The 14,838-nt window shown below is 42.2% G+C and overlaps 1 protein-coding gene across 1 annotated transcript in view; it reads left to right on the plus strand.

The window, feature by feature from the left end:
• The window catches only part of ptk7b (protein tyrosine kinase 7b), a 278,930-nt gene that overhangs the window by 208,143 nt on the left and 55,949 nt on the right, over positions 1 to 14,838 (plus strand). The window contains exons 11-14 of the mRNA XM_043687347.2: positions 7,933 to 8,079; positions 8,976 to 9,126; positions 12,123 to 12,250; positions 12,366 to 12,566. Of these exons, the coding sequence (XP_043543282.2) occupies positions 7,933 to 8,079; positions 8,976 to 9,126; positions 12,123 to 12,250; positions 12,366 to 12,566 (627 nt within the window). The remainder of the gene's footprint in view (positions 1 to 7,932; positions 8,080 to 8,975; positions 9,127 to 12,122; positions 12,251 to 12,365; positions 12,567 to 14,838) is intronic.

A 14,838-nucleotide genomic window follows, 5' to 3' on the forward strand; every position in this document is an offset into this window, starting at 1 on the left:
ACCTAAGCCAATTTTGGATCCATCTTGCTAATTTCCTTGGATCTCGTGAACTTTTACTTTGTTTAGTTTCCCATGTGTGACCTTGTTAAAGGCCTTGCAAAATCTGAAATAATTACATCAACTGCCCTGCCCTCATCCAAACACTTGGTTGTCACCTCTCAAAATTCCACCAGATTTGAGAGGCTTGACCTCCCTCTGACAAAACCGTGCTCAATATGCTGATCAAATCTTGTATCTCTAAACGGAGATTAATTTTCTCCAACACTATTTTCTTCAATGGTTTCCCTACCACTGAGGCTAGAATGCTAACTGATGCTATTCTGCCTGAAATGATGCCATGCTGCTTGAATAAAATGTTGTAAATACAACTCTCAATGGCTTCCAATAACTTGCTTTTAAAACGGTAAGCATCTTCTTACATATGTTTTAATAGGAGCAAAATACTTTGGATGGTGGAAATCTGAAATAAGAGAAAATGCTGGAGAAGCTCAGCAAGTCTGGCAGGAGAAACTTAGTTCACATTTCAAGTCTGCTATCATTCTTCTAAAGAAGTAGGAGAAAATCCTAGCAGGGATTCCAGTTGAAAGGCAGTAGGAATGGAAGAGATAAATATTATTTAACTTGGGAAAGACTGTAGAGAGCTGCAACACAGATTTGTGAGTCTGTTTTCCTTAGTTTCTTTGGTTTAAAGCAGTACGTTTTCCCATTTCCAGTACAAAAAAAAGTCTTCACAGTGCAAAGAGACATTAATGAGATTTGGACAAACTGAATGACTGGGCAAGAACATGGCAGACCAAACGTATAATGGTTGAAAAGTGTGCTTGTCAACTTCAGTAGGAGGTGCAGGGGTATGGTGTATTACTAAAATGGTGAGAGATTGGGAGTGTTAATAGTCAAAAGGACCTCTGTCCTTGTTCATTAGTCATTGGAAGTTAGCATACAGATGCAACAAGCAAGCAAGAGATTTGTGGAGGACAATGCAGAAATATCCCCATCCTCCAGAATAGGGGAGCCCAATATATTAGTGTAAAAGATAAGACTGAAGCATTCACAACACTCTTAAGTATCGGAAGCTGAGGGGTGACCTAATAGAGGTTTGCAAAATCATGAGGGGCATGGTGTGGGGGAGCCCAGAACTAGAGGGCATAGGTTTAGGGTGAGAGCGGAAAGATATAAAAGAGACCTCAGGGGCAACTTTTCCACACAGAGGGTGGTACGTGTAAGGAATGAGCTGGCAGAGGAAGTGGTGGAGGCTAGTACAATTGCAACATTTAAGAGGCATTTGGATGGGTATGTGAATAGGAAGGGTTTGGAGGGATATGGGCCGGGTGCTGGCAGGTGGGACTAGATTAGGTTGGGATATCTGGTCGGCATGGAGAAGTTGGACTGAAGGGTCTGTTTCCATGCTGTACATCTCTATAACTCTAAGCCAGAAGTGCTGAGTGGATGATTCGTCTCAGCTTCCTTCAAAGATCCTCAACGTCAGAGATGCCACATTCAACATATTGAATTTCTCCATTAAGATCAAAAAATGATTGGATACACTGAATACTACAAAGGCTAATGGCCCTGACAACATTTTGGCAATAGTACTAAAGACTTGACCACCTAACCAAACTGATCCTGTACATAAAAAGCAGGACAAATCCAACCTGGCCAATTACACTGGATGAAAGGTGTCATCAACAATGCTTTCATTAGTACTTGCTTAACAATAATTTGCTACATTCACTTTGGGTTCTGCAAGGGCTATTCTGCTCATCCTGACCTCATTATATCTTGGTCAAAATCTCCAGAATTGAGGTGAGAGTGATTGCCCTTGACATCAAAACCATATGATAGTATATGGCATAGAGGAGGCCTAACAAAACAGGAGTCGATGGAAATCAGGGACAAACTGTCCACTGGTTGGGCTTCTACCTAGCATGGAGGAATATGGTTGTGGTTATTGGAGGTCAGCCATCTCAGCTCTCATCTCAATAGGTGTTTCTCAGAGTAGTGGCCTAGGCCCAACCATCTTCAGCTGTTTCATGAATGACCTCCCTCTATCATAAGGTTAGAAGTAGGATCTTCAGTAATAGTTGGCACTAAACATTGAACATTTGTGGCTCCTCAATAAAGTGGTCCATATCCTAAATTCTTAACAATTTCAGCATGTGATTACTTTTCTCCATGTCAATTACCCAACACCCACAAGTCTATGTCCTGTATTAGGAGAAAGTGAGGACTGCAGATGCTGGAGATCAGAGTCGAGAGTGTGGTGCTGGAAAAGCACAGCAGGTCAGGCAGCATCTGAGGAGCAGGGGAATCGACATTTCAGGCATAAGCCTTTCATCAGGAATGAGGCTTGTGGGCTGGGGGTGCTGAGAGATAAATGGGAGGGGGGTGGGGCTGGGGAAGGTAGCTAAGAATGCAATAGGTAGATGAAGGTGGGGGCGAAGGTGATCGATCGGAGAGGAGGGTGGAGCGGTTAGATAGGAAAGACAATGGACAGATCAAGACGGCAGTGCTGAGAAATAAATGGGAGGGGGTGGGGCTGAGTTGGTGGCTTGGGACTAGAATAAGGTAGGCGGAGGGGAAATTAGGAAACTGATGAAATCCACATTAATCCTGTGTGGTTGCAGGGTTCCAAGACGGAAGATGAGGCCTTCTTCATCCAGGGTCAGATGGTTAGGGTTTGGCAATGGAGAAGGCCCAGGACCTGCATGTCCTTTGTGGAGTGGGAGGGGGAGTTGAAGTGTTCAGCTATGGGGTGGTGGGGTTGGTTGGTGTAGGTGTCCCAGAGATTTCTCTGAAATGATCCGCAAGTTGGCATCCTGTCTTCTTGATGTAGAGGAGACCAGATCGGGTGCAGTGGATACAGTAGATGACATTAATGGAGGTACAGATTAAGTTTCTGTTGGATGTGGAAGGATCCTTGGACGGAGGTGAGGGGGGGTGGTGTGGGCGCAGGCTTTGCATTTCCTGCGGTGTCAGGGGAAGGTGCTGGGAGGCGTGGATCTGACAAGGGAGTCGCGGAGGGAATGATCTCTCCAAAACGCTGATAGGGGTGGGGAGGGAAATATATCCCAAGTGGTGGGGTCAGTTTATAGGTGTTGGAAGTGGCGGAGGAAGATGCTATGAATCCAGAGGTTGATGGGATGGAAGGTGAGGATCGGGAGTGTTGTGTCCTTGTTGCCCCTGATGTGGTCTCCTCTACATTGGGGAGACAGTCTGCCAACTTGCAGGTCATTTCATAGAACATCTCTGGAACACCCACACAACAAACCCCACCGCCCTGCGGCTGAACACTTCAACTCGCCCTCCCACTCTACCAGGGACACGCAGGTCCTTGACCGACTCCATTGCCAAATCCTAACCACTCGAAGCCTGGTGGAAGAATGCCTCATCTCGTGTTGGGACCCTGCAACCACATGGGATTAATGTAGATTTCACCAGTTTCCTCATTTCCCCTCCCACTACCTTATCCCAGTCCCAAGCCTCCAACTCAGCACTGCCCTCTTGACCTGTCCATCGTCTTTCCCACCTATCTGCTCCACCCTCCTCTCTGGCATATCATCTTCTCCCCCAGCTTCATTTACCTAATGCATTCTCAGCTACCTTCACCCCCCTCCCCCAGCTCCACACCATCCCATTTAACTCTCAGCCCCCCCCCCCCCCCCTCTCCCCCGTCCACAAGCCTCATTCCTGATGCCTGAACTGTCGATTCTCCTGCTCCTTGGATGCTGCCTGACCTGCTGTGCTTTTCCAGCACCATACTCCTGACTCTATTGATTGACAGAGCAGGCTCAAGGGGCTCAACGGCCTACTCCTGTTCCTATTTCTTATGGTCTTTTGGAAAGGGTAGCCCATGTAATTCAGTTTCTGTCAGCCTAACCTCAGTAGTGAGCAAATTAATTTAATAAAATTTCACCACGTTTAAATTGAGATTTAGAAAAGCACACCTTCATCAATAACAGTCAGCATGGATTTATTAAAGAAAAGGCATGTCTGACTGACCTGATTTCATTTTGTTAGAATGTAGTAAGGAGACTTTGCCTTTTTTGATTTCACCTTCTTGAATTTTAATAAGTACTTACTGCGTGTATCTCCCTTAAACTTTCCACCTCTCACCTTGAATGTGTGACCTCTCATTATTGAATCCCTCACCCTGGACAAAAGCTTGTCTCTATCCATCCTGTCTATACCCTTCATAATTTTGTAGACCTCAATCAGGTTCCCCCCTCAATCTCCTTTTTTCTAATGAAAACAATCCTAACCTACCCAACCTCTCTTCATAGCTAGCACCTTCCATACAGGGCAACATCCTTGTAAACCTTCTCTGCATCCTCTCCAAAGCGTCCACATCCTTTGGTAATGTGGTGACCAGAACTTTACATAGTATTCTAAATGCGGCCAAACCAAAGTCTTGTACAATTTTAACATGACCTGCTAGCTCTTGTACTCAATACCCTGTCAATACCCTATGCTTTCTTGACCACCCTGTGCAGCAACCTTCAGGGTACAATGGACCTGAACTCCCAGATCGCTTTGCTTTTCGCTCTAGAGTTAGACTTCCCAAAATGCATCACCTCACATTTGTCCGGATTGAACTCCATCTGCCACTTCACCGCCCAACTCTCCACTCGATCTATATTCTCCTGTATTCTTTGACAGCCCCTTATGCTATCTGCTTCTCACAATCTTCATGCCATCTGCAAGAATACTGATCAGACCACCAATGCCCTCTTCCAGATCATTTTATGTATATCACAAACAAGAATGGCCCCACCACTGGTCACTTTTCTCCATTTTGACAAACTCCCTTCAACTACTACTCTATGTCTCCTGTTGCTTAACCAGTTATTTATCCACCCAGCTAGAACACCCTTCACACCATGTGACTTCACTTTCTCCATTAGTTTACCATGGAGAACCTTATCAAATGCCTTACTAAAGTCCATGTAGGTAACAAACATCCCTTCCTTCATCAATCAACTTGGTCACTTCCTCTAAGATCTTTATTAAGTTGATAAGGCTTGATCAGCCCCGTACAAACCATGTTGCCTATCACTGATAAGCCCATTCTGTTCCAAATATAAATAGATTCTATCCCTCAGTACCTTCTCCAGCAACTTTCCCAGGCTCACTGGTCTGTATTTACCTGGAATATCCCTACTACCCTTCTTGAACAGGGGAACAACATTAGCAACTCTCCAGTCTTCCGGCACTTCACCTCTGTTTAAGGATGCTCCAAAGATATCTGACAGGGCCCCAGCTATTTCCTCTTTCACCTCTTTCAGCAACCTGGGATAGATCTCATCTAGTCCTGGGGAATTGTCCACCTTAATATCCTTTAGCCTATCCAACACATCTTCCCTCCATATGTAAACGTGATCCAGAGTAAACAAACTTCTATCTCTAATCTCAACATTCATCAAGTCCCTCTCCTCAGTGAACGCTGATGCAAGGTAATCATTGAGAATCTCACCCATTTTCTCAGGTTCGACACACAACCTTCTTTCCTTTTCCTTTAGGGGACCAGCCCTTTCTCTGGTTACCCTCTTGCTTCTTATATAAGAACAAAAGGCCTTGGGATTCTCCTTAATTCTGCTCGCTAAAGTTATCTCATGACCCCTTTTAAGATTAGTCCTCCTCTCCCGATATTCTTCCAAGGCCCGTTCTGTTCTTAGCTGCCTGGACCTTATGTATGCTTCCCTTTTCCTCTTGGCTAGCCGCACGGTTTCTCCTGTCATCCAGGAATCTTGTCTTTCTTATCCCTTGTTTCAAAGTTAAATGCCTATCCTGCACCATCTTTAACCTATCTTTGAAAGCCTCCTACATATCAAATGTGGACTTCAAAAGCTGTGTCCAATCCACATTTCCCAGCTCCTGACTAATTTTGATATAATTGGCCTTGGCCCAGTTGAGTACTAGTGCCTTAAGACCACTCTCATCTTTGTCTACGAGTATTCTAAAACTGAAAGAATTGTGGTCACTATTCCCAAAGAAATCCCCCACTGCAACTTCTACCACCTGACCTGGCTCATTCCCCAATACCAGGTCCAATACGTCCCCTTCACTTGTCGGACTGTTGACACACTGCTCTAGAAAACTTTTCTGGACGTTCCTTACAAATTCTGCCCCATCCAGACCTCTGATACTAAGTGTATCCATCAATGTTGGGAAAATTAAAATCTCCCATCACTACCACCTTGTTGTCTCTACATCTTTCCATAATCTGTTTACCTATTTGTTCTTCTACTTAATGATCACTGTTGGGAGGCTTGTAGTCCATCCTCAACAATGTAACTGCACCCTTCTTATTTCTCAGCTCCATCCATAATGCCTCACTGCTCAAGCCCTCCATAGTGTCCTCCTTTAGTACAGCCGTGATATCATCCCTGACCAGTGATTGCAATAACTTCATACTCCCAGGCACCAATTGAAGCCCTAAGTTTATCTGCCTTACCCACTATACTCCTTGCATTAAAGTATATGCACTTCAGACCACTAGTTCTTTTGCGTTCATCTACTCTCTCTTTTCCTTGGTAATGCTAACTTCATGATCCTTACAGTCTCTAATTTCCACCTCACTGTCTAGTAGTCTTGTCTTCTGGTTCCCAGCCTGCTGCCACATTGGTTTAAACCCTCCCCAACAGTAGTAGCAAAAACTTCCCCAAGGACATTAGTTCCAGTCTGGTTCGGGTGTAGAGCATCTAATTTTGTTATAGTGCCGCCATCCCCAAAACCAGTCCCAATGTCCCACAAATCTGAACCTCTCCCTTCTACACCATCCCTCAAGCCACGTGTTCATCCTGCCTATTCTTTCATTTCTACCCTAGCTAGCACGTGGCACTGGTAGCAATCCCAAGATCATTATCTTTGAGTCCTCCTTTTTAACTTCTCTCCTAGCTCTCTGAATTCTCCCTTAAGGACCTCATCTCATTTTTTAACTTGCATCATCGGTGCCTATATGTACCACGACAACTGGCTGTTCACCCTCCCCTTTTAGAATGCTTTGCAGCCGATCGGTAACATCCCTGACCCGAGCACCTGGGAGACAATATACCGTCCGGGAGTATCGTTTTCGGCCACAGAAATGCGGTGACACCCAAATAAGCACAATAAGTATGAGCGATTACAGGCCAGGGTACTGTGCATGCAAGCATTTCTGGGGTGTTCGCAGGCATTTTCATCCGGTAAGGCTTTTGAAGCTGTCCTATACTACACTCTGGGACAACAATCTCAAAGTTTTTGGGATCAGTGGGAAAGTCCCAAGTGAATCCGAATATAGGTCAGCAGAAAGATAAAATGGTAATAGTTGGCAGAAGGGTTTGTCCTGCAGGGCAAAGGGAGCCACAGTAAATTGTGGCAGTTCTGAGAAACATGGAGGGACAACAGTACCTAGGAGTACATGTTCCACATCTCTGACAGTACTGTGACCAGTGATAAGGTGTTTAGGAAGTCTACAGGATACTTTCTATTGATCAACTTTGGAATGTAAAATTAGGAGTGTTTAGTAGAATTGTATGTTAAAGCTAGTGAGACCTGCAGTTTTGGTCACCTTATTACAGGAAGAATGTGATTGTACTAGAGGGTATACATGTGGGTCCCACACAATACTGGTTTCCTCCAGAACTGCATTTTCTTTGCTATTCCTCTATCTATTCGAAGAGTAATTAAATTCTTTGTTAAATTGCTGCCTTAACAGCAGGAAGAAAAAGATAACTGTAATACTCATCATACAATCACCTAGGCCTTTGGTGCTGTTCCTTGAATTTTTTTTTGTTGCTTTAGTTTCCAGTGGGTTATCTTTTTGTGCGATAAACTGTATCATCAGAAAAACTTAATACAAAAAGAAAAGTTTAATTTCAGCAGCTGCTTTCTGTGTTTAATTTGGCTGCATAACGACTTATGTCATTGCTCAAACTGGTGTATCTGTCCGTACAGATGGAAGTCCTATATCCCCTCACGTTCGGCAAGAAGCTGGATTATTGCATTTTACCAAAGTGACCAAAAGTGATGCTGGACATTACATCTGTATTGCATCAAATAGTCAAGGGGAAATCAAGGCACCGGTGCGTCTTATTGTTGCGGGTAAGACAATTTCTGCCAGTAAACTACCTGCTAATTTTGATCAACCAATTTAACTACAAGTCACACTAGCTGTGGTGGACTTTAAACCCCAGTGCAATTCCTTTATCATAATCTTCATCTCTAATGCAGTCCTTGAAGAATGGAGCCATTTTACCTCAGATAATTTGTCAAATTTAAATGCATTGACATCTGCAAAATCTTTGCTCAAAATATGGGAATAACTATTAAAAGTTGCATTATGTTTCAGACGTAAAACTCAGGAAATAACGTTTTTACTTTAATCAACGAAAGACAAAAGTGGCACATTGTCTAATTTTTACTGTGGTCCATTCTGCAATCTGCTGCCTCTCATGGTTTGAAATAAAAATTGTGTTTAGACAATCTTGACTTCAATCTTTATTGGTCCTCCATGTGGACATGTGGTATGAGACTAAAATCTGCAAATACTAGGGTAGAATGGAATGAAATCTTACTCTAGTTTCTGTTGCAATCTTCTCTTTGATGTAAATGTACCAATCACTCACAAGCATTTGGTAAAAAAATGACATGGGTTGCTTATTAGAAGATATGACTCTTCAGGCAGCATTTACTTGGAAGCAGAGAATATATGTCTGACTTTGGCTTCTGCTGCCTGTGGAGTGACCACAGTAATGGGACAAATATCACGTCGTAAGTGTTTAGTGATTGGTAGCAGTTGACATACACCCTTACATCTACCTCATATCCCAGCAATTCTAACAGATTTGGGAGTACTTGCAGCTGGCAGAAAGCACAAAGAAGAAAATAAATAATTCATTTCACCTGAAATGTTTCCTTTTGATATATTTAAGTGAAGAATTTTTCTCTCAGGAAACATTGCTTTTATGCATTTTTTAAAATCTGTATCTCCCCCCTAGTTTTGCCAACATTCAAGATGGAGCCCGAGAATACTACTGTATACCAGGGATATATTGCAGTGCTAAATTGTCAAGCTATTGGGGAACCACAGCCTAATATTCATTGGAAAGTAAAGGAGAAGATCCTGGAATCCAGCAAGGGCACACAGAGGTAGGAGGTGACTTTCCTGTTAAACTACTGTTAGGCAATATTAACATGAAACAAAAACAAGAGATTGTCAGAGAAATTCAGCATGCTCCACAGAAACTGTAGAGAATAAGTAGAGCTAATGTTTCAAGTCCAATGACCCTTCAGAACGGCTCTGAAGAGGGCTCACAGGACTCAAAATGTTAACTCTGCTTTTTCTCTATAGATGCTGCCAGACCTGCTGAGTTTCTCTAACAATTCCTGTTTTCGTTTCAGATCTTCGGCATCCATAGTTCTTTGTTATATTATAACATGGAGTTCAGTTACTCTGTACAGTCTTGGAACAGTCTTTAAGTCTGTTTGAAAGTGAGGAAAGAACCAAAGAATTGACTTTAAATTTGCCTGGGAAGTATTTGAATCCATGTTTCACCATTCCCAATAGCATTCTTGAAATATGAAAATAACTGTAGAATTGTGGTTGCTGGCTTTACCTTTTGTGGCATTATGTATTATAAGCACCATAAAACAGTGTTGCACTTCTTACTTATTTTTCCTCCTCCTGAGGATTGAGTAAAGTTCTATAGGTTTGTGTTCTTACCTCTAGGTGGTTATTTCTTCTTGTGAAGAACATTGTGACCATTAAAATATTATGGGCATATTGCAACTGATCTTGAATCAAACTTTTATATTCTTTTTTTATCCAGCATCTTATTTACTAAGTTGAACTTACATTCGGTTTCATTTAAAACCTCCATTCAGATAGGAACTAAACCCGTGCCTTTCAAAGTCTGCAGAAATCTTTCACCTATTATGATGTATTTTAGTGATCGTAAACTGCATAAACCATGTGTGGAGTTTGATGTGTATGCCTGCGGGTGCTGTGGCCTGGTGTCTGGAATATTTACATATTATTAAGAAATGTTTCATGGAACCGTTAGACATATGAGAAGACATAGGTTACTGGGCCCATTGAGTCTGTTCTGCCATTATGAGATCATGGCTGATCTGATTGTCCCCAACTCCACTTTCCTGCCTTATTCGCATAAACCTTCATGTCTGCATGCTCTCTCGCGCGCTCTCTCCTGTCAAGTCCCCTAAGAATCTTGTATGTTTCCGAAAGGTCACCTCTGCTCCTTCTAAACTTCAATGAGTACAGGTCCAATCAATTTGATCTTTCCTTATAAGAAAGTCCTTATACCTGGGATCAACCTAGTGAACTGTCTCTGAATTGTCTGAAATGCCTAATGTATATCTTCGCTAACAGGACCAAAACTGTTCACGGTATTTGAGATGTGGTCTGACAGTGTCAGCAAAACGTCCCTATTTTGAACTCCATCCCGTTTGAAATAAAGGTCAGCATTCCATTTGTCTTTCCTATTAGCCACTGGACTTGGTTGCTAGATGTTTGTGATTCACGCACAAGGATCCATAAATCCATGTGCTGCATTTTCTTATAATCTGTCTCCATTAAATAATATTCAGGTTTTCTATTCCTACCAATGTATACATCCTCACACTTTCCCATATTAACCCTTTAACCACTTTTACTTTCTCTTGTACTTTTTCTCCAGTGATGGTTGTTTTTATTCTTGCCCTACCTTTGTGCCCCTTAATTTGTTATTTTTGGAATGTTATTATTGTCTTCTATCATAAAGACTAATACATTTATTCAACTTGTCATCTATTTCTTGGTTCCATGTTATTATTTCCCCCGTATCATTATCTAAGGGGCTTATTTTCACTTTGACTTCTCTTTTTTTTTAACATATTTAAATAAACTCTTGCTTGTTGTCGTGATATTACTTGCTAGTTTACTGTCATAGTTTATTTTGTTCCTTTTCTTGTAATCTTTTGTTGGCTTTAGAAGTTTTCCCAATCCTCTGGTTTACCACCAATCTTTGCCATTCTTTCACCACCAATCTTTTTCTTCTTTCAAATTAATACAATCTTTAACTTCCTTGATTAACTGTGATTAGTTCAGTCCTTCCCAGAAATCACTTTCCTACTAGGATATCTCTTTGCTATGAGTCATGACCTATTTTCTGAAATGTCTACCTTTGCCCATCAACTGTCTTTTCTGCTAAAGTCCTTTCCCTGTCCACTCCAGCCAACTCTGCCCTCACTTCTTTGTGTTAAATTTAAATATATAACGATAATTACAGTCGTTTTCAATCCAAGTTTCTCCCCCTCAAACGGAATGCTAAATTCTACCAAATTTGGTCAGTGTTTCCTTGGAATTTTTTTTAAAAACTCAGATCACTTATTAACCTTGTCTCATTACACACTACCAAATCAAAAATAGCCTGATTGGATCCACAACATATTGTTCCAGGAAACTGTTCCTAATACTCTCTAAATTCTTCCTCATAACTAGCTCTGCCAACTTGATTTTCAAAATATACATGAAGATTAATGTCTCATTACTTCTTTTAACTTAGCAGGCTTGATGTATTTTCCCTTCTGGTTTGTTTATGAATACATTGATTAGGCCACTTTTGGAATATTGTATGCAATTTGGTCTCCTTCCTGTTGGAAGGATGTTGTGAATCTTGAAAGGGGTCAGAAAAGATTTGCAAGGATGTTGCCAGGGTTGGAGGATTTGAGCTACAGGGAGAGGTTGAATAGACTGGGGCTGTTTTCCCTGGAGTGTCGGAGGCTGAGGGGTGACCTTATAGAAGTTTATAAAATCATGAGGGGCATGGATAGGGGGCATAACCAACGTTTAGGGTGTGAGGGGAAAGATTTAAAAAAGACCTAAGGGGCAACGTTTTCACGCAGAGCATGGTACATGTATGGACTGAGCTGTCAGAGGAAGTGGTGAAGGCTGGTACAATTACAGTGTTTAAAAGGCATCTGGATGGGTATATGAATAACAAGGGTTTGGAGGGATATGGGCCGTGTGCTGGCAGATGGGACTAGATAGGTTTGGGATATCTGGTCTGCATGGACTAGTTGGACCAAAGGGTCTGTTTCCATGCTGTATATCTCTATGACTCTATGACTGTGTGACTTTACCACAGGGTACAGAAAGTGGCAAATGGGTCCTTGGTAATCTATGATGTCAGTGCAGAGGATAGTGGGAAATACACCTGCATTGCTGGCAACAATTGCAGCATCCAGCACAGAGATGCTTTCCTCTATGTTGTTGGTGAGTAATGGTTACTGCTTTACTACTGTTATTCTCAAAACTTTATACTTTTACATTGGTTTGAAACTCACAAAAACAATCCCAAATTATCTTTGTTTTTCTCATGTTCCTGCAGACAAACCAGCCATTCTCGATGGAAGTGAAAACCAGCACACTCCATACAAAATGATCCAGACTATTGGACTATCTGTTGGAGCTGCAGTAGCTTACATTATTATTGTGTTAGGTCTAATGTTCTTTTGCAAAAAAAGACGAAAAGCAAAGAGGTTGCACAAGTGTCCAGAAGGAGAAGAACCTGAAATGGAGGTTCTGAATGGTAAGGTTCATGTGAAGATGAGTATATTTTAATTGGAGGGTTGGTTTATTTTGAAGATGCCATCTTGAAGTGTGGTTGTGAAGTTCTAATACCAGGATTCCGATTCCTTTTTTCTTCCTTGCTCTTCCCAAGCAAAAAGGAACGACTAGATTTGGCAGATGTCAGCGTCAGAGTAAAGAAGAAAGCTCAATTTAAATAATATAAAAGAAAACTGAATAGGAAATAAAAGGGGAAAAGTTTGTGTAGGGAAAATAAAATAATTTGTCATTGATTTAAGCCTTAATTTGAGGATGATGATAGAATCCCTACAGTGTGGAAGCAGGCCACTGAAGAGCATCCCACCCAGACCCTATCCCTACTCTTATACCTGTAACACAGCATTTAGCAAGACTAATCCACCTAGCCTGCACATCTGTGGACTTTGGGAGGAATCTGGAGCACTTGGTTAAACCTGTGCAGACATGGGGAGAATGTGTGGACTTTGCACAGACAGTTGCTTGAGGCTAGGTCCCTGGCACTATGAGGCAGCACTGCTAACAACTGAGTCACCGTGCTGCCATCTGCTCATGGTCATGAGTTTCTGCCATAACTGAATAGACTGATATAGACCTACAGAACTTTGTGCACATGGGGGCAGTGTGTCCCACGAAGTAGTGGGATCTGGAGTGCGGGAAATAATTCCATTTCGTTTTTGCTCCTGCTCTACCTTATCATTAAGGCATTTGGATTCAAACCATGATGCAGTTTGGTGGACAGAGGTTCACCATTTTGAACAATTGGTAGTAAGCTCTTCCTATTCATTAATAGCAAACTTGCCATGCTTCAAGGATAGCATTGAAGTGTCAGTCTAGCACTTGTTCTCCCCTAGAATGCTGATCTTTTGAGAATTGAGTAGCAAGACTTGGCTGGAGAGAGGCTTTTCAGCCATATGGATGTGCTAACAATTTTGCAGGAGGATGCTAGCATGTGATAATTTTTCTGCTGAATCCAAAGATTGCAGCAGAGGCATTGCTGTTGGAATTTCTCTCATGATGTTGTTTTGCTGCTAGACAGCCCAGGTCTCATTGCAGAACAGAAGGAACTGTTCTATACACTAATGTACTTCTTTCAGTCTTCAGAGATCTCCGTTATTAAAGCACTCACTGCTATAGGTTGTAGAAGGCTGTGCCTAAGAAAATCCAGAGTTTCACAATTTACTGAGTCAAATGCTTTTGTCAGATTGATGGGTGAAATGAGGAGCTCCTGATGTTGCTCTTGATAATTTGTCTTTGTCGGCAGGCTAATCTAGCAAATGTTAGAGGTTCTTCTTGAGAGTCTAAAATCTCAGCCTTGATTGTAGGCAATGAAATAGTGGATCAGCCATGATTATCATAGAATCCCTACAGTGTGAAAACAGGCCATTTGGCCTAACAAGTCCACAGCGACCCTCAGAGTATCTCACCCAGACCCATTCCCCTACTCTATTACTCTACATTTCCTATAATTTCCTGAAGAAGGGCCTGTGCCCGAAACGTCGAGTCTCCTGTTCCCTGGATGCTGCCTGACCTGCTGTGCTGTTCCAGCAATAAAGTTTCAACTTTGATCTCCAGCATCTGCAGACCTCACTTTCTCCTCGAAGATTTCCTATAATGCACCTAATCTACACATCCCTGAACACTATGGGCAATTTAGCATGGCCAATTCACCTAGCCTTTGGACTTTGGGAGGAAACCCACGCAGACACTGGGAGAATGTGCACATTTTCAATGGTGAGATAGGCTCATCTGGCTGAATGGTGTAATGCTGTTCTTACATTCCGAATAATCTGCTCACTTAGGTGAAGTTTGAGTTCCATTACTACAGCTCAGGTGCTAACCAGAAGGTGCAGGATCAGTTCATTCCAAAGAGGAAGAAAGATCCTAAGGGGAGGCAGGAGCAGCCTTGGCTGACGAGGGAGGTTAAGGACTGTATAAAGATAAAAGAGAAGAAGTATAACAAAGCAAAGATGAGTGGGAAGCCCGAGGACTGGGAAACTTTTAAAGAGCAACAGAGAATAACTAAAAAGGCAATGCATGGAGAAAAAATGAGGAATGAAGGCAAACTGGCCAAAAATATAGAGGAGGATAGTAAAAGCTTTTTTAGGTATGTGAAAAGAAAAAAAAAGTTAAGACTAAAGTTGGGCCCTTGAAGACAGAAATGGGTAAATTTATTAGGGGGAACAAGGAAATGGCAGAAGAGTTGAATAGGTACTTTGGATCTGACTTCACTGGGGAAGATGCAAGCAATCTCCCAG

Source organism: Chiloscyllium plagiosum, unplaced genomic scaffold, assembly GCF_037043375.1.
Source record: "Chiloscyllium plagiosum isolate Xiang-an unplaced genomic scaffold, Cpla_swu_hap1 HiC_scaffold_3, whole genome shotgun sequence".
Classification (NCBI taxonomy): Eukaryota; Metazoa; Chordata; class Chondrichthyes; order Orectolobiformes; family Hemiscylliidae; genus Chiloscyllium; species Chiloscyllium plagiosum.